The sequence below is a fragment of the Dreissena polymorpha genome, chromosome 7 (assembly GCF_020536995.1).
Source record: "Dreissena polymorpha isolate Duluth1 chromosome 7, UMN_Dpol_1.0, whole genome shotgun sequence".
NCBI classification, from domain to species: domain Eukaryota; kingdom Metazoa; phylum Mollusca; class Bivalvia; order Myida; family Dreissenidae; genus Dreissena; species Dreissena polymorpha.
The window spans coordinates 28,706,390-28,724,696 of NC_068361.1; the positions used below are offsets into that span (position 1 = coordinate 28,706,390).

General features: G+C 38.0%; 2 protein-coding genes across 3 annotated transcripts in view; one reads left to right on the forward strand and one right to left on the reverse strand.

The window, feature by feature from the left end:
* The window catches only part of LOC127836866 (angiopoietin-2-like), a 456,318-nt gene that overhangs the window by 93,943 nt on the left and 344,068 nt on the right, over positions 1-18,307 (forward strand). The window lies entirely within an intron of this gene.
* LOC127836870 (LIM/homeobox protein Lhx9-like) overlaps positions 6,009-18,307 on the reverse strand; it is a 31,168-nt gene continuing 18,869 nt past the window's right edge. Inside the window, exons 4-5 of one of the 2 annotated variants that reach the window (XM_052363513.1) lie at positions 12,632-12,849; positions 6,009-6,770 (exon numbers count right to left, since the gene is read on the reverse strand). In XM_052363513.1, the coding sequence (XP_052219473.1) occupies positions 6,513-6,770; positions 12,632-12,849 (476 nt within the window). In that variant the 3' untranslated portion in view covers positions 6,009-6,512. Of the gene's footprint in view, positions 6,783-12,631; positions 12,850-18,307 lie in introns of both variants that reach the window. The other variant, XM_052363512.1, reaches the window with a different exon arrangement.

An 18,307-nucleotide genomic window follows, 5' to 3' on the forward strand; every position in this document is an offset into this window, starting at 1 on the left:
AGGCCCTTCTACAGAATATTGACATAAATACGAGCATTATTAATTTTTTTTAAAGCCGACAACGACCATTAAAGCGTTATAATGCCCAAATACTTTTCAGTATATGTTACGTACCCGTGGTACATACTCGCCGAAACCGCTTACGGCTGGCCCTATGATAAGCGTTATCCGATTAAAAACAAGTAAGTAATAAGGTAGATGCACCTGTTTGAAGACTCAATTTCTCCATTGAATCGAGGCATCGGCGGCCATTTTCTCTCAAATCTGACCACCTTATTCCCCGCATTGTGCAAGTAGTACCCGAGGCGACAATGACTAATCGTGCGTAACTTAACTCTTTCAGTGCGAGAACCGAATTTTGAAGGCCTTTGCAAACAGTTTGGATCCAGATGAGACGCCACAGAACTCATCTGGATCCAAACTGTTTGCTATTCTGATAGTATTCTTTGAAAAAAAATCGAAGAAAATGCTAATTTTAGAAATTCAACAGACGACATTTTAGCAGACGCAAAATTTCCCAGCATGCAAAGGGTTAAGTACGTGATAGTTTATGTGGATAAAAAACACACACACTTCGCAACGTGTGTTTGTAAGCAAATGAAAGTAACACAAACAAAACAACACTCAGCAACTTAAAAAAATGTGCGCACATAGAAAGTGCTTTAGAACTACTTTTAAAACAATGATTGATGTCTCATAAACCGTGCAATTGATGTCAACAACATGTATAGTGCGTCCCAATATGAAGTTTTCTTCAAAGCACTAGATCAGAAGTAAAACAGTTCATTAAAAATCCCGAGAGTTTTGTACTGTTGTACAATATTCCCCCATTTTAAATAACCATAAGCTAAACAAATGTTTGTCACATTTATGAGCACAAATAAATTATGCCATAACCATGCTGCGGTTGAAATTTTTAGATGTTGCATTAAATTATGAAATATATCGTATGTATATACAACTTTCATTATTTGCTTACATGTATGGATAGCTGTCGAACGGAGTTTGAACGCTAGCAAACGGACCCGAAATGATATACTTTGATCAGTTTCATATTGCTACCTAAGAATTGATATTCATACAGATTTTACAACATAGAAAATTGTGCCATCGGAGTGGGTAATCACGTGATAGTTAATATGGTGACGTCCATGCCGAAGCAGGTGTTTTTCGCCCTTTTATACCCTTTATTAACTTGCATTATTTTTTAATGCCGCTCACTTTCCAGTCACATCAACCGAAAGAAAGTAACTAGCGTTTATTTCGTATTAATAATTATACGCTCTATAATACGACTTTACTCGCTGCGAAATTTCTCAGCGGGATGACATAATTACAGCTCCACTAAAGAAAATTTGCGGCGAGTTAAGTCAAATATCAATGAATTTTAATACAAAATAAACGCTAACCTCCTTTGTACTGATATCCTGAAAGTGAGCGACTGTAAAACGTTAAACAATATTATTGTAAGAAAATGTTTAAAACGTCAAAAAAGTAACGGTTTCGGCATGGACGTCGCCATCTTGACTATCACTATAACTATCACTTGATCCCCCCCCCCCCCCTCCCCGGCAATCTACGGTACAATATGTGAAAATGATAGTTCATAGTCAAATCATATCGTTGCAATTTGTACTTGCCTATTTGCCGTCGCGACTCCTTAACACGGACATATGACCATAGCAAAACATAAATCGCTACAATAAAGGCCGCTTTCATTAAACGAAAAATTAAATAAAAGCGGAAAGTGTCGTCCCTAATTAGTTTGTGCGGACTACACGTTACTCTTGGACGGTACTCTATGCATTAAACCCCTTTTTCCCAGAGCGAGCCCCAATTATACGGTGTTACACCCAAGTCATAACCTTGAGCGAGAATACTTCAATGTCGATTTTTTTGTTTTGACATTTGTTTTAAAACCTGTTAGAACAAATAGCGATTCTTCACCAAAGCGTTTACAGTTGTGGGTGTTCCACAGACCAGGTTGTTGCTACATATCATTCATTTCTGCCAAGACGATGTTTATGGTGTGTTAAAGAACGGGGCAAAACACGCCTTTCGTAAATCTCCCGCCAAAATTTATGCCGCTATAATTCACTTGCATGGCAGCTTGACGATGCTGTAAAAAGCAAGATCTTAAACTATTCCAAAATCAACCAGATGCTTGCGATTTTCTGATTTTCAACAACTTTTGCTGATGGATATATTGCCGCAAAGTTTTCTTCACCTCAAAATCCGCTGTGAGAGATTTTCTTCAAATATCACAAACAAGTGTAAATGTTAGGTTTATCAACGAATGTATTTTACCGCGCACCTGTCTGGGCATGTCTGTCACGTGTCAAAATAAACTTCCGGAAAACAGTTGGAATACCTCGGTTGGATAGGCAGTCCATAATTTATTCGAGGATTACTTTAAAAGAATGCTCGACTAACTTTTCATTCCACATTCCTGAGTATCACTTACACCGAAAGCAGGTATGAGACGCGTTTTGAGAAAACTGGGCGTAATGCATGTGCGTAAAGAGTCATCCCAGATTAGCCTGTGCAGTCCGCACAGGCTAATCAGGGACGACACTTTCCGCCTAAACTTGATTTTCGGTAAGGAGTGACTTCCTTGAAACTAAAAATACCATACAAGCGGAAAGTGTCGTCCCTGATTAGCCTTGTGCGGAATGCACAGGCTAATCTGGGATGACACTTTACGCACATGCATTAAGCCCAGTTTTCTCAGAACGCAATTCGTATCATTTTAAAGGCGTTCAATGCAGTGTTTGAAGATTTGATGTGCGAAGGCAATTTTATAATACTTAAATAGAAGGAACCTAGATAATAATAATAATGTAAATCATGCTTGTCGAAGCAGTTCAAATAGCTGAATAATAGTATTGTTGTATTAACCCATTTATGCCTAGCGTCCTGAAAAAAGGACAATGCAAACAGCGTAGAGCCAGATGAGACGCCGCATAATGCGGCGTCTCATCTGGGTCTGCGCTGTTTGCTTAAATGAATTTCTTTATGAAATATTCTAACTATAGAAATAAATATACTTGACACCCCTAATTTTGGAAATAAATTGATCCAATTTAGAAGGATGGGAGAGTCCACTGGGCATAAATGGGTTAAATAATAAAAAATACAGTTACCGGGTATATGTTTTTTATTGAAATCAGATCAATCGTCTTACGTTAACTTTTCACATTACGTCTGTATTGTATCAATGTTCAATAATTATTGATGAGTAGCCTATTGACCGTTACAGACATGTTATCCAGTTTATTGCATAGCACGCGCATATCTGGACCAATTAACAGGCCATCGGAATCAGCTGTGGCGTCCCTGATAAGCCATTAGGCGGCGGTGTGTGAAGGCTCTCGGTAGGTTTTGACAATCGCCCTGACATCCCCGTCACTTCCGGGCGACGACCTCGTCCATCTTGATTAGCGCCTTGACCCCGAGGGGTCACTGACAATGAAATGGGTGGAGACATGGATCCCTGGCATATCATAGAGAGGCGGCTTGGTTTGGGTCACATTGGACGGCGGGTTTCACTCCATATCAAACTAATGTTAATATCGCTTAACCCGTTTATGCCTAGCGTCCTGAAAAAGGACTTTGCAAACTTTGCAAAGCATGATGCGGCGTCTCATCAGGGTCTACACTGTTTGCTTAAACGAAATTCTGTAAGACATATTCTAAAAATAGAAATAAATATACCAGACATTCCTTATTTTGGAAATAACTTGATCCAATTTAGAAGGATGGGAGAGTCCACGAGGCATAAATGGGTTAATGAATACTGAGAAAAAGTTAGCATTCAACCGCGCACTGGGACATTGGGGTTTAATGCATGTGCGTAAAGTGTCGACCCAGATTAGCTTTAGAATCCGTTTTCCCAGAGTCAGACTCAATCAGAGCTTTTTAAACATAAAAACGCTGTGATAGTGGGAAATCAATTATTGCATTCAATTAATAAAAATGTTTTATTGCTCATATAAACATCCTGTTAAATGTCAGTGATCTATTAGAACAATTATTTATTCAACTTTCTCTTCAGAATCAATACAATTTGAAAATAATCGCATGTTTTTGTTCGACGTGAATAATGTTTAACATAAAATACAAAAATTTTTTAAATAATACACGAGCGAGCTTTGAATGCACAAACATAAAGGTCGAACCGGTCGTGCGTTCACCACATTATCAGGTTTTGCGCTTGTTAACACGTACGTTACAATGTTTCGCCCCCGAGGCCGCTCGTACCACGAATCTCGTATCTTCTTACAACTGCAGGCGTCTCTATGCGAGGCACACATGATAACCATTCCAGAAACATGGAAATAATAGATAATTTGTAATTCTCGCCGTATCTCGAATTATCTCGCGTTCTTGCGGTTTTATAGAGTGTTAGCACTCCAGGGAGGCGACATGTAGCGATTCATTATTCCGGATTCGGCAAAAGTTGGGTTAACGTCTATGAAAACGTCAATCTTTGCTTACATTATAAGTGCGTTTTTTATATAAACCTTTTGGTTTGCGTTTGTGTCATAGTTGTAACTTGCTTACCGGAGAAGTTTTCATGAAGAAATTGGCAGTTATGTTTGTCGATTTAGGTCCAGACTATTTCGTTCACAGAAGATGTCCATATCGACCAAACGTGATATTTCTGTAGAAAAAAGTTCATTTTTTATTGTGCAACTAATTTATGAAACATTGCTTGAATAATTAACTCACATAATTCTAATCAGCGGCTTGTTTAACATAATATATATTTAGCATACCATCTCAAAGTTCGTCTTAAAGGTCTTCTGTCGTGAAGTGCGAATAGTCGTACAAAATAACTCAATAACGAACACTACTGTTTACGAATAGTCGTATATGGCAATACTAATAGATACTGTTCCAAGCAATACTATTTACGATAAGTCGAATATATAGTGTGTATTACTATTTACGAATAGTCGTACATGACAATACCAATAAATACTGTACCAAGCAATACTATTCACGATAAATCGTATAGATAGCGTGTATTATTTACAAATAGTCGTACACATAACTTTTACAGCGAGCAATATTTTTTTATGAATTGTCGTAAATATCAATCAAATATCGAACATTACTATTTAGTATTAACGAATAGTCGAAGTGATCAATACGATATAGAGAACAACTATGTACGAACTATCGTACAGATAAATCCAATAGCGAGCATCACTCAAATCAGGAAATATTGAGGAATTTGACACATTCGGCAACAGTTGACTGCTTTTGTTTGCGTCTTTGTCTATTCTCGGCAATCATACCTATACATTTGTATATGCTAACATTCATTTTTACAAATTTTCGACAAACTCCAATAACATTTTGAAACGCGGGATGATTTATTCACGTGGAAATCTCGCTTGACATTTGACACGAGGAGAGTTATGTTGCACGATAAACACGTTGACAGCCGCAAGGGTCGGCAAGCAATTTCCCCGTGGAAAAGATAGGACGGGAATGCTCGCGCTCGTTGAGAAATGATTTATGTGAGTATTAAAAAAGCTAACAAAACGCTTCGTTTTCTGCTGTACTATTAGACGGAGTAAATACATGTAGTAATAGGGGTAGTAATAATGTCGAATGATGATTGCTGTTTATGTTGTTGATGATTATTTTGATAATAATGCTTATTATTGTAATGATTTTAGTACCAATAAATAATAAATAAAGTGAGAAGATTAATAAAACAAACAAATAAATAAATGAATGAATGAATGAATGAATGAAAGATTGATTGATTGATTTCATGGATACATTAATTAATAAAATAAAAAATAAAATTATAAATAAATACAGTAAAAAAATAATTAACTAATTAAAAAATAATTTATTACTATATAGCAAAACTAAATGAATGAATGGATTTATGAATGGATGAATGAATGAACTCACAAACAAATCAACAATTATTTGTATCCAATTTATTTCATAATATCAAATACTTAGACATCTACCACTAATATCACTTGACCACAAACGAACAACAATAACAACATCGTTACGCACTATCAAATATCTAAAGGAATTAATCCTCAGGCTCAAATGTTCACGGATTTAACCACTCACTTCTTCATATTTGTGACGTTCAACAATTCCGTATAGATTTATGTTATTCCAATATTTTTTTCGAAGCCTAAGATGGGAATTTAGGTCTCAAAAATTGCGACATAAAAAGCGTGCTTACATGCGTTTTTCATCACGCATGTTACGTATGGTATGTTAATGTTGTACAACAAGACAAGACATAATGCTACAACATAGTACACCCACATGAAATCACACCGCATTAGTAAGTAATAAATTAAGTTCATAGTCCAATCGGATACAACGAAACTTCGCAAGTTGGTCACGGTTTCACGGCATGTTTCTATACGTATAATACACTATATAGTAAAACGTCGTTGCGCAGAAAATAAATAAATCCATGGGATCAGTACGTGCTCAAATAAAATAACACCAGCTTTGAATAATCAATTTATCGCCGAAATAGTACTTGAAAAGAGTTCTGATAAGCCGGAAGTGGGTTGGTCGTAATCCGGAAGTGACGACTGTGGAATGTCGGACATGTCCGACAGCGATGAGGAGCTGTTATTGCTCACTTCCGTGAAGGTTTTGTCGTCCGGTTTCTCGTCGTCACTCAACCGGAACTCGGTCTCTGTGACTGTCCCTCCCTCGCTCTTCGTCTGTTCCTGTTTCAGCACGTGTCGTCTGTACTTGGCGCGCGCGTTCTGGAACCACACCTTTAAAAAATGCATACTGAATGTAAGTATTGCTGTATGTATATGTACAAGGAATATAAGTGAGCCGCGCTCTGGAAGTATTGCTGTATGTATATGTACAAGGAATATAAGTGAGCCGCGCTCTGTAAGTATTGCTGTATGTATATGTACAAGGAATATAAGTGAGCCGCGCTCTGGAAGTATTGCTGTATGTATATGTACAAGGAATATAAGTGAGCCGCGCTCTGTAAGTATTGCTGTATGTATATGTACAAGGAATATAAGTGAGCCGCGCTCTGGAAGTATTGCTGTATGTATATGTACAAGGAATATAAGTGAGCCGCGCTCTGTAAGTATTGCTGTATGTATATGTACAAGGAATATAAGTGAGCCGCGCTCTGTAAGTATTGCTGTATGTATATGTACAAGGAATATAAGTGAGCCGCGCTCTGTAAGTATTGCTGTATGTATATGTACAAGGAATATAAGTGAGCCGCGCTCTGGAAGTATTGCTGTATGTATATGTACAAGGAATATAAGTGAGCCGCGCTCTGGAAGTATTGCTGTATGTATATGTACAAGGAATATAAGTGAGCCGCGCTCTGTAAGTATTGCTGTATGTATATGTACAAGGAATATAAGTGAGCCGCGCTCTGGAAGTATTGCTGTATGTATATGTACAAGGAATATAAGTGAGCCGCGCTCTGGAAGTATTGCTGTATGTATATGTACATGGAATATAAGTGAGCCGCGCTCTGGAAGTATTGCTGCATGTATATGTACAAGGAATATAAGTGAGCCGCGCTCTGTAAGTATTGCTGTATGTATATGTACAAGGAATATAAGTGAGCCGCGCTCTGTAAGTATTGCTGTATGTATATGTACAAGGAATATAAGTGAGCCGCGCTCTGTAAGTATTGCTGTATGTATATGTACAAGGAATATAAGTGAGCCGCGCTCTGTAAGTATTGCTGTATGTATATGTACAAGGAATATAAGTGAGCCGCGCTCTGTAAGTATTGCTGTATGTATATGTACAAGGAATATAAGTGAGCCGCGCTCTGTAAGTATTGCTGTATGTATATGTACAAGGAATATAAGTGAGCCGCGCTCTGGAAGTATTGCTGTATGTATATGTACAAGGAATATAAGTGAGCCGCGCTCTGTAAGTATTGCTGTATGTATATGTACAAGGAATATAAGTGAGCCGCGCTCTGTAAGTATTGCTGAATATATATGTACAAGGAATATAAGTGAGCCGCGCTCTGTAAGTATTGCTGTATGTATATGTACAAGGAATACAAGTGAGCCGCGCTCTGTAAGTATTGCTGTATGTATATGTACAAGGAATATAAGTGAGCCGCGCTCTGGAAGTATTGCTGTATGTATATGTACAAGGAATATAAGTGAGCCGCGCTCTGGAAGTATTGCTGTATGTATATGTACAAGGAATATAAGTGAGCCGCGCTCTGGAAGTATTGCTGTATGTATATGTACAAGGAATATAAGTGAGCCGCGCTCTGGAAGTATTGCTGTATGTATATGTACAAGGAATATAAGTGAGCCGCGCTCTGTAAGTATTGCTGTATGTATATGTACAAGGAATATAAGTGAGCCGCGCTCTGTAAGTATTGCTGTATGTATATGTACAAGGAATATAAGTGAGCCGCGCTCTGGAAGTATTGCTGTATGTATATGTACAAGGAATATAAGTGAGCCGCGCTCTGGAAGTATTGCTGTATGTATATGTACAAGGAATATAAGTGAGCCGCGCTCTGGAAGTATTGCTGTATGTATATGTACAAGGAATATAAGTGAGCCGCGCTCTGGAAGTATTGCTGTATGTATATGTACAAGGAATATAAGTGAGCCGCGCTCTGTAAGTATTGCTGTATGTATATGTACAAGGAATATAAGTGAGCCGCGCTCTGGTAGAACGGGACTTAATGCCTGTGCATAGAGTGTCGTCCCAGATTAGCCTGGAATATAAGTGAGCCGCGCTCTGGTAGAACGGGACTTAATGCCTGTGCATAGAGTGTCGTCCCAGATTAGCCTGGAATATAAGTGAGCCGCGCTCTGGTAGAACGGGACTTAATGCCTGTGCATAGAGTGTCGTCCCAGATTAGCCTGGAATATAAGTGAGCCGCGCTCTGGTAGAACGGGACTTAATGCCTGTGCATAGAGTGTCGTCCCAGATTAGCCTGGAATTTAAGTGAGCCGCGCTCTAGTAGAACGGGACTTAATGCCTGTGCATAGAGTGTCGTCCCAGATTAGCCTGGAATATAAGTGAGCCGCGCTCTGGTAGAACGGGACTTAATGCCTGTGCATAGAGTGTCGTCCCAGATTAGCCTGGAATATAAGTGAGCCGCGCTCTGGTAGAACGGGACTTAATGCCTGTGCATAGAGTGTCGTCCCAGATTAGCCTGGAATATAAGTGAGCCGCGCTCTGGTAGAACGGGACTTAATGCCTGTGCATAGAGTGTCGTCCCAGATTAGCCTGGAATATAAGTGAGCCGCGCTCTGGTAGAACGGGACTTAATGCCTGTGCATAGAGTGTCGTCCCAGATTAGCCTGGAATATAAGTGAGCCGCGCTCTGGTAGAACGGGACTTAATGCCTGTGCATAGAGTGTCGTCCCAGATTAGCCTGGAATATAAGTGAGCCGCGCTCTGGTAGAACGGGACTTAATGCCTGTGCATAGAGTGTCCGCGCTCTGGTAGAACGGGACTTAATGCCTGTGCATAGAGTGTCCGCGCTCTGGTAGAACGGGACTTAATGCCTGTGCATAGAGTGTCCGCGCTCTGGTAGAACGGGACTTAATGCCTGTGCATAGAGTGTCCGCGCTCTGGTAGAACGGGACTTAATGCCTGTGCATAGAGTGTCCGCGCTCTGGTAGAACGGGACTTAATGCCTGTGCATAGAGTGTCCGCGCTCTGGTAGAACGGGACTTAATGCCTGTGCATAGAGTGTCCGCGCTCTGGTAGAACGGGACTTAATGCCTGTGCATAGAGTGTCCGCGCTCTGGTAGAACGGGACTTAATGCCTGTGCATAGAGTGTCCGCGCTCTGGTAGAACGGGACTTAATGCCTGAGCATAGAGTGTCCGCGCTCTGGTAGAACGGGACTTAATGCCTGTGCATAGAGTGTCCGCGCTCTGGTAGAACGGGACTTAATGCCTGTGCATAGAGTGTCCGCGCTCTGGTAGAACGGGACTTAATGCCTGTGCATAGAGTGTCCGCGCTCTGGTAGAACGGGACTTAATGCCTGTGCATAGAGTGTCCGCGCTCTGGTAGAACGGGACTTAATGCCTGTGCATAGAGTGTCGTCCCAGATTAGCCTGGAATATAAGTGAGCCGCGCTCTGGTAGAACGGGACTTAATGCCTGTGCATAGAGTGTCCGCGCTCTGGTAGAACGGGACTTAATGCCTGTGCATAGAGTGTCCGCGCTCTGGTAGAACGGGACTTAATGCCTGTGCATAGAGTGTCCGCGCTCTGGTAGAACGGGACTTAATGCCTGTGCATAGAGTTTCCGCGCTCTGGTAGAACGGGACTTAATGCCTGTGCATAGAGTGTCCGCGCTCTGGTAGAACGGGACTTAATGCCTGTGCATAGAGTGTCCGCGCTCTGGTAGAACGGGACTTAATGCCTGTGCATAGAGTGTCCGCGCTCTGGTAGAACGGGACTTAATGCCTGTGCATAGAGTGTCCGCGCTCTGGTAGAACGGGACTTAATGCCTGTGCATAGAGTGTCCGCGCTCTGGTAGAACGGGACTTAATGCCTGTGCATAGAGTGTCCGCGCTCTGGTAGAACGGGACTTAATGCCTGTGCATAGAGTGTCCGCGCTCTGGTAGAACGGGACTTAATGCATGTGCATAGAGTGTCCGCGCTCTGGTAGAACGGGACTTAATGCCTGTGCATAGAGTGTCCGCGCTCTGGTAGAACGGGACTTAATGCCTGTGCATAGAGTGTCCGCGCTCTGGTAGAACGGGACTTAATGCCTGTGCATAGAGTGTCCGCGCTCTGGTAGAACGGGACTTAATGCCTGTGCATAGAGTGTCCGCGCTCTGGTAGAACGGGACTTAATGCCTGTGCATAGAGTGTCCGCGCTCTGGTAGAACGGGACTTAATGCCTGTGCATAGAGTGTCCGCGCTCTGGTAGAACGGGACTTAATGCCTGTGCATAGAGTGTCCGCGCTCTGGTAGAACGGGACTTAATGCCTGTGCATAGAGTGTCGTCCCAGATTAGCCTTTTCAGTGCAAACAGGCTCAACATGAACGACACATTCAGCTCTTACGGAATTTTCCGTTTAAAGTCTCTTCTGGAGGAAATTCATTCTAATCGGAAAGAGTCGTCCTTTATTATTTTTTTTGAAACAAAATTAAACACAAAACATAATATGCCTATAAGGTTAAACAATATGGGCTGACAATAAAGAATCGGCCTGTAAGGTTATACAAGTGAGCCAACAATACAGAATTGGCCTGTTATGTTAACCAAGAGGACCAACAATACAGAACTGACCTGTAAGGTTTACCAAGAGGACCGACAATACAAAATTTACTTGAAAGGTTTACCAAGAAGACCGACAATACAGCATTGACCTGTAAGGTTAACCAAGAGCACCGACAATACAGAATTGGCCTGTAAGATTAACAAAGAGGACTAACAATACAGCATTGGCCTGTAAGGTTAACCAAGAGCACCAACAATACAGAATTGGCCTGTAAAGTTAACCAAGAGGACCAACAATACAGAATTGGCCTGTAAGGTTAACCAAGAGGACCAACAATACAGAATTTGACTGTAAGGTTAACCAAGAGGACCAACAATACAGAATTTGCCTATTAAGTTAACAAGAGGACCAACAATACAGAATTGGCCTGTAAGGTTAACCAAGGGCACCAACAATACATAATTGGCATGTAAAGTTAACCAAGAGGACCGACAATACAGAATTGACCTGTAAGGTTAAACAAGATGATTAACGATACAGAATTGGCATGAAAGATTATACAAAAGTGTCATCAATACAGAATCGGCATGCACGGTTTAATTAGAGGGTCAGCAATACACAATGGACATGTAAGGTTTACCAAAAATGTAATTTATACAGAATTGGCATCTAAGGTTAAACAAGTGGGCCATTTTATTATTCTAGACCGCTCATTCGATTTTTGCATTTTAAGCTGCACATTTTCGTCAAAATATGTTAAAATTCATCTTATTGTAGTGTAAATCTTTCCAGTGTTCCAAGTAATGCCAAGGACAAATTTGAAATCTATTAAAAGAGGATTTCATATAGGTATAATAATTCTTTAAACACATTTGGCAAAAATTATTGCCATAATACAAGCTGTCAATTTTTAAGTTTACTCAAATGTATAATATACATATTGCCTAATCGGACTTTATTGCAAAATCATTTATTTTCGTCGGCATGACACTCTAGGTTAAAAATTGACTTTAAAGTTAACTAGTGAACTTCAGATCTGTAAAAAATAATTTGCGTTGGTCATATTCGAACGTGTAAGTGTTAACCCTTTCCCTCTCAGAAGCAAAGTGAAAAAGGCTATGTGCAAACAGCATAAGACCAGAACAGCCTGCGAGTAAATCGCAGTCTGTTCAGGTTGTATGCTGTTTGCTGGTCGTCAGTATCTATGGATTGGGAATGAAGCCTTTACAACTTGAATCTAGTAAGAAATGTCTTTAATAAAATATAACTTTCTAAGGGTCTGCAAATGCGTTAAAATACGTACCTAAGTGGTAAACGTGTTAATTTCGTGGATCTATCAACCCAACAAATCACCAAAAACAAATGTCACTCGGATGATAATGATTTTACAGTATGGAACTTTTAAATATCGAACGTACTTGTAAGACTCGTTTTGATAGCCCCGTCTTTTGTGCCAGTTGTTTTAAATCTTTTGCGTCCGGGTTGTGGTTCAACTGAAAGTAAGACTTCATGGCCCGCAGTTGGTGATGTTTGAACGAAGTCCGCACGCGCTTCTGGCGGGGTTGCCCGGATGTAAGGTAGCCATCTTGTCCCACCACGCCATCCCGCTGCGGGTCTGGGTCACCCGATAAATAACCTGAAATGAACCGAGCAAGTCTGATAGCTGAGTCGCAAGATTGGAAAACTGGGCTTAATGTATGTGCACTAATGTGTCTTCCCAGATAAGCCTGCGCTGTGTGCACAAGCTTTTGTGGGACGACACTATCCGCCTAAACTCAAATTTCGCTAAGTTTATGCTTCTTTTAAAAGCCGAAAGTGTCCTCACATATACCTATGTGGACTGCACAGGCTAATCTGGTACGACACTTTTCCCCTAAACTGGATTTTTCTATAAAAAAAACAGACTTTCTGTGCCTCCATAGCTCAGTGGATAAGGCGCTTGCTGAAATCCAGAGGTCTCGGGTTCGATCCCGGGTCGGGGCACATACATGCCAGTCATGTTTCAGCGGAATGCTGACTGACAAATAAAGGCTTAGCTCGGCATTAAGACGTGTTTGTTTGTTTGTTGTTTTTGTAAACGAAAGATTCCACAAAAGCGGAAAGTGTCGTTCCTGATTAGCCTGTGCGCACTGCACAGGCTAATCTGGGACGACACTTTACGCACATTCATTAAACCCCTTTTCACAGAGCGCGGCTCAATTGTTGAAGTGATGTTTTGAAATGTCATGGATTGCTCTGAATCAATCCTTTATCTATACAATTTATCGATTGCAACAAATGTAATTGTTCGATTGCAACAAATGTAATTGAACTTACATTAAAATTGTTAACTGTGATTAAATACGCATAGAACAAATAGTACTTGTATTTATTAAAATTGTTAACCGCGTCTGTATAAATATATTTTGCAAATTCAAATGTATATTCATGACTAGCTTATCTCCACTACAGAGATGGCATTGTCATGTATGTTTACTTCACACCTTTTTCCTTCCTGTTGATTTGTTGTTGTTATTATTATTTTTTTTTTTATATCGGAAATGCGGAAAAAAAATGTCTTAGCATGTTGACATGTTATTTGTAAATGTATGTGTTTAGACGATGTACTATGTACAAGTCTTGAATAAAATGTCTGTCTGTCTGTCTGTCTATAATAATACGAGTAACTATTCACGAAGAATTCAAGTATTTTGACAAAGACATCGTTCACCACAGCCATCGAAGTCCAAAACGGTATCATCGCCAATGTTCTGTTTATTTTCATGTTCTTACGTTTGTTTTAGTTGCACAGATGCCATTTAAACTTTCAAGACATGTTTACTGGCGTCAAAAGAAACAATTTTTTCCTGATACAGGGTGCAAAATGACGTGACTTTGTGGTGTTCCTAATGAAACTTTAATGGATGTTAACACACCGGTAAGAGGTGCTTTATTTCAAATTACTTTTTAAAACAATTTTTCTTAAGAATTTCAACTACATTGTAGTGTAAACAGACAGTTTCTATTTTGCAATTTGAAATATTACATAATTACTTTATTCAATAAGCCCGTGTTCTTGGCATAAAATTCGATCTATACTGCATTCATGTGGATAGTTATGCAGCACGCAACGTGAAATTTTGGCACCGATTTCAGACATATTCAATAATTTATTCTTTTATCTTAAGATATCGGCACAAACTGCAAGAAAACCTGTCTTTAATGCACTAAAGATTTTTGCAAAGTTATTTCAATAACTTGAGATAATAAAGTTCTTAACGGTGTGTTTACATTCTTTCCAGCCCGTGTGTAAACCCATGAAAATCCCGTTGATTCTGCACCTTTGTACTTAACATGTAGCTTGTCATACGTGTAACATAAGTGTTTGATACGTGTAAGATACGTGTAAGATAAGTGTATGATACGTGTAAGATAAGTGTATGATACGTGTAAAATACGTGTAAGATAAGTGTATAATACGTGTAAGATACGTTTGATTAACATCAAGTCTATTTAGTAAGGAAGTCCAAAAATAAGGGTTTTAAAAACACACAGTTCGTCGTTCGATGACAATGTTTGCTCAGCACTTTAAGAAACATTGACACCCTCGACCACAAACAGAATCCTAACCGACTGTGGGACCTATTGGCGTATTGTTTTTGTTGTAATTGTTGTTATAAATTATTATTTTATTTTGAAGTGATTTGACGTGCGTTTTATTCGCAAAATAAAGCTCTACAAAAATAAGAAAAAAAGATATAAAATATTACGAGTATTATTTTATGTTTTGCTGCTTTGTCAAACGGGTGAATCTGGTACGTGTGTTTGCTGCTTTGTCAAACGGGTGAATCTGGTACGTGGTATTTGCTGCTTTGTCAAACGGGTGAATCTGGTACGTGATATTTTAGAGGTACACTTTTGAAATGATTCAAAATCAGTTTGAAGCTGACCTAATGTGTCTGGTTTGATTTGGTATTAATTGATTTATTCGATATTTCAGTGTGTTTTATTCGATATTTCGGTTTATTTAAAAAAGTTATTCATCTGCTACTTATAATTAACAACTTTTGCCACAACAAACATACATCGTTCATCGCCATACACTGTTATATACAGAACAGAACATAACAGAAAGTGCATTCATATAACTTGAACATTTCCAGTTCATCGATACATATATACATAACTGACAATATATAAGCAATAAGCACATGCATAGTAATGCAAAAATGACCAAAATAGAACATAAAAGGTTGTTAAACATGCACTTAGGCCATCATATCACTCAACGTTTGCATTCATTTTATCAGTTCTCATTTTAAAAGCATTTTTACATTATATTGCGAGTTTATTTAGGACTTTGGTTTAAGTGTTTGTTAACAAAAGAATAAATGTATGCATACTAGGTCGGTTATAATAGAATTTGTTAATATACATTTTTCTTATATCGATATAAAGAGGACATACACTTACAAAATGGTATTCGTCTTCAATATCACCTGAGTTACATATAATACATTTGCGTTCGTTTTTAGGAATATTTATATGTCTCCCAGATTCAATTTTTAACATGTGGGACGAAAGTCTTAATTTTGATATGTATTTTCTTAAATTAAAGTTTTGGATTATGTTATGGTAATCAGATAGTTCAAATCGATGTTTCAATTCTTTGTATAGAGTTAATGAACGTTTAACATTTAAATCATTTCGCCACAAACCTATGTAAAAATCAATAAGTCTATTTTTAAATATCGCAATAAATACACTTGCATTTACTGATTCTGGATACATCCAAACATCTACAAAACCAGTGTCCCGTACTTAGGTAATCCAATTGTGACATCGTATTATACTTTCAGCACAATTTCTCATATAACATAGTGTACTATATAATATACAATTAGTGTGTTTAACAGTATACAATTTTATATAATATTTTATAATTCGTACATAGCGATTTATATATAATGGGTATCTCCCTAGTTTACCGTACACAGCTGAATTAGGGGTACTCATTTTGACACCAAGTATTCGTTTCAAAAATCTTCTATGAACTCTTTCAATATCATCAGCATTAACAAACCTCACACGCATAACACAGTATTGAAGTAACATAAGAATCGAACAAATTTAACATTATTTTAACAGGAACATGCATGTCTTTGGTGATTGCAAAAAGCGACCCCATAGCCTTTTAGCCTTTATCGGATAAAGTTTGAGTAGTTTGTATAAATGACCCACCACTTGATAGTACAATGCCGAGATAGTTAAATGATTGAACCATTTCTACTTGCTCATTGTTATACAAAAATTGGCTCATTCATTGAATTATTTCCTCTCTTTTTATATATGACTACTTTCATTGTTCACAATATTCGTATAGATTATCCAAAGCTGTTTGCAATCCTTTTTGTGTTTCGGAAAAAAATACAGCATCATCTGCAAACAATAACAAATAAATAGATAGCTGGTCTAACCTGATCATGCTTCATTGCTATTACTCAAAAAGAGTTCAATGTCGTTAGCGAAAAGATAAAATAGTATAGGTGAGATTGTCTCCCCTTGCAATAATCCAACCTCGCAATTAAAGAAATCCGACAAAGTACCCATATGTCTAACAGATAATTTCACTTCATCATACATAGACCATATATTTTTTTACAATTTACCGTTTATTCCGCTCTTTATAAGCTTTACTAAAGTCCGTTTCGATAAATTAAATCATAACATTTCATAAGGTCAATATAACAACAGTATAGTTTCTTTTTAGCACTCATTAAGTTGTTTATCTATATATTTTAGAGGTACACTTTTGAAATGATTTAAAATCAGTTCGAAGCTTACCTAGTGTGTCTGGTTTGATTTGGTATTAATTGATTTATTCGATATTTCAGTGTTTTTATTCGATATTTCAGTGTTTTTATTCGATATTTCAGTGTTTTTATTCGATATTTCAGTGTTTTTATTCGATATTTCAGTGTTTTTATTCGATATTTCAGTGTTTTTATTCGATATTTCAGTGTTTTTATTCGATATTTCAGTGTTTTTATTCGATATTTCAGTGTTTTTATTCGATATTTCAGTTTATTTTAACAAGTTATTCATCTGCTTCTTATAAGTAACAACTTTTGCCACAACAAACATACATCGTTCATCGTCATACTCTGTTATATAGTTGAGTATATTTTTAACGTATTTTCTGCATTGCAACAGTTAAACGGTTTATGTGACACCTCAATTACTACCCCGTAACAATAAACATTAAAATTAGTATGTTCATTGTGTATCTAAAATAAGCATGTTGATTGTGTATCAAATTGTCGCCCCATGATATTTGTTTGACACTTGTGAGTGTGTTGACGTCTCCCGTCGATGTCACGTCGATATAACAAAATACGCCCGAAACTTCTTTGGTGGTCGATCCTACAGCGAACTCTTATCCTTCGAATTCCTTTCCTTTCAAGACGCTTTCATATCGTTTGATGATCAATAAGATAGGAGAAATTCGGAGTGAGACCGGGCCGATATTTTCATCTAATCATTGAATACTATTAAACTTTGATGACAAGTAAACTGCCTTTTTCTATTTAGAGATTTGTGTTAAAAAAGAACGAAACAATTTGGTTGCAAAATTATTTTGGCTATTGCGATGACGTAAAAAGCTTAGTAATATTCGAAACTCAATAATATAATATAATATAATATAATATAATATAATATAATATAATATAATATAATATAATATAATATAATTTAATTTAATTTAATATAATATTATATAATATATCAAATAAAAAATAGCATACAATGTGATGTGATGCGATATTATATTTTATTATATTAATCTATGATAAAATGTGATACTAGTATATAATATATCACAATTTAAGCAATATAATGAAATATAATCAAAATGAATTAATAGTAAAACAAACAGATGCAATGCAATTATTTTGAAATATAGTCATATCAAATACGTGTGACGTATTATAAATAATTTAACCCATTCATGTCTAGCGTCCTGAAAAAAGGACATTGCAAACAGCGTAGACCCAGATGAGACGCCGCATAATGCGGCGTCTCATCTGGGTCTGGGCTGTTTGCTTAAAGGAATT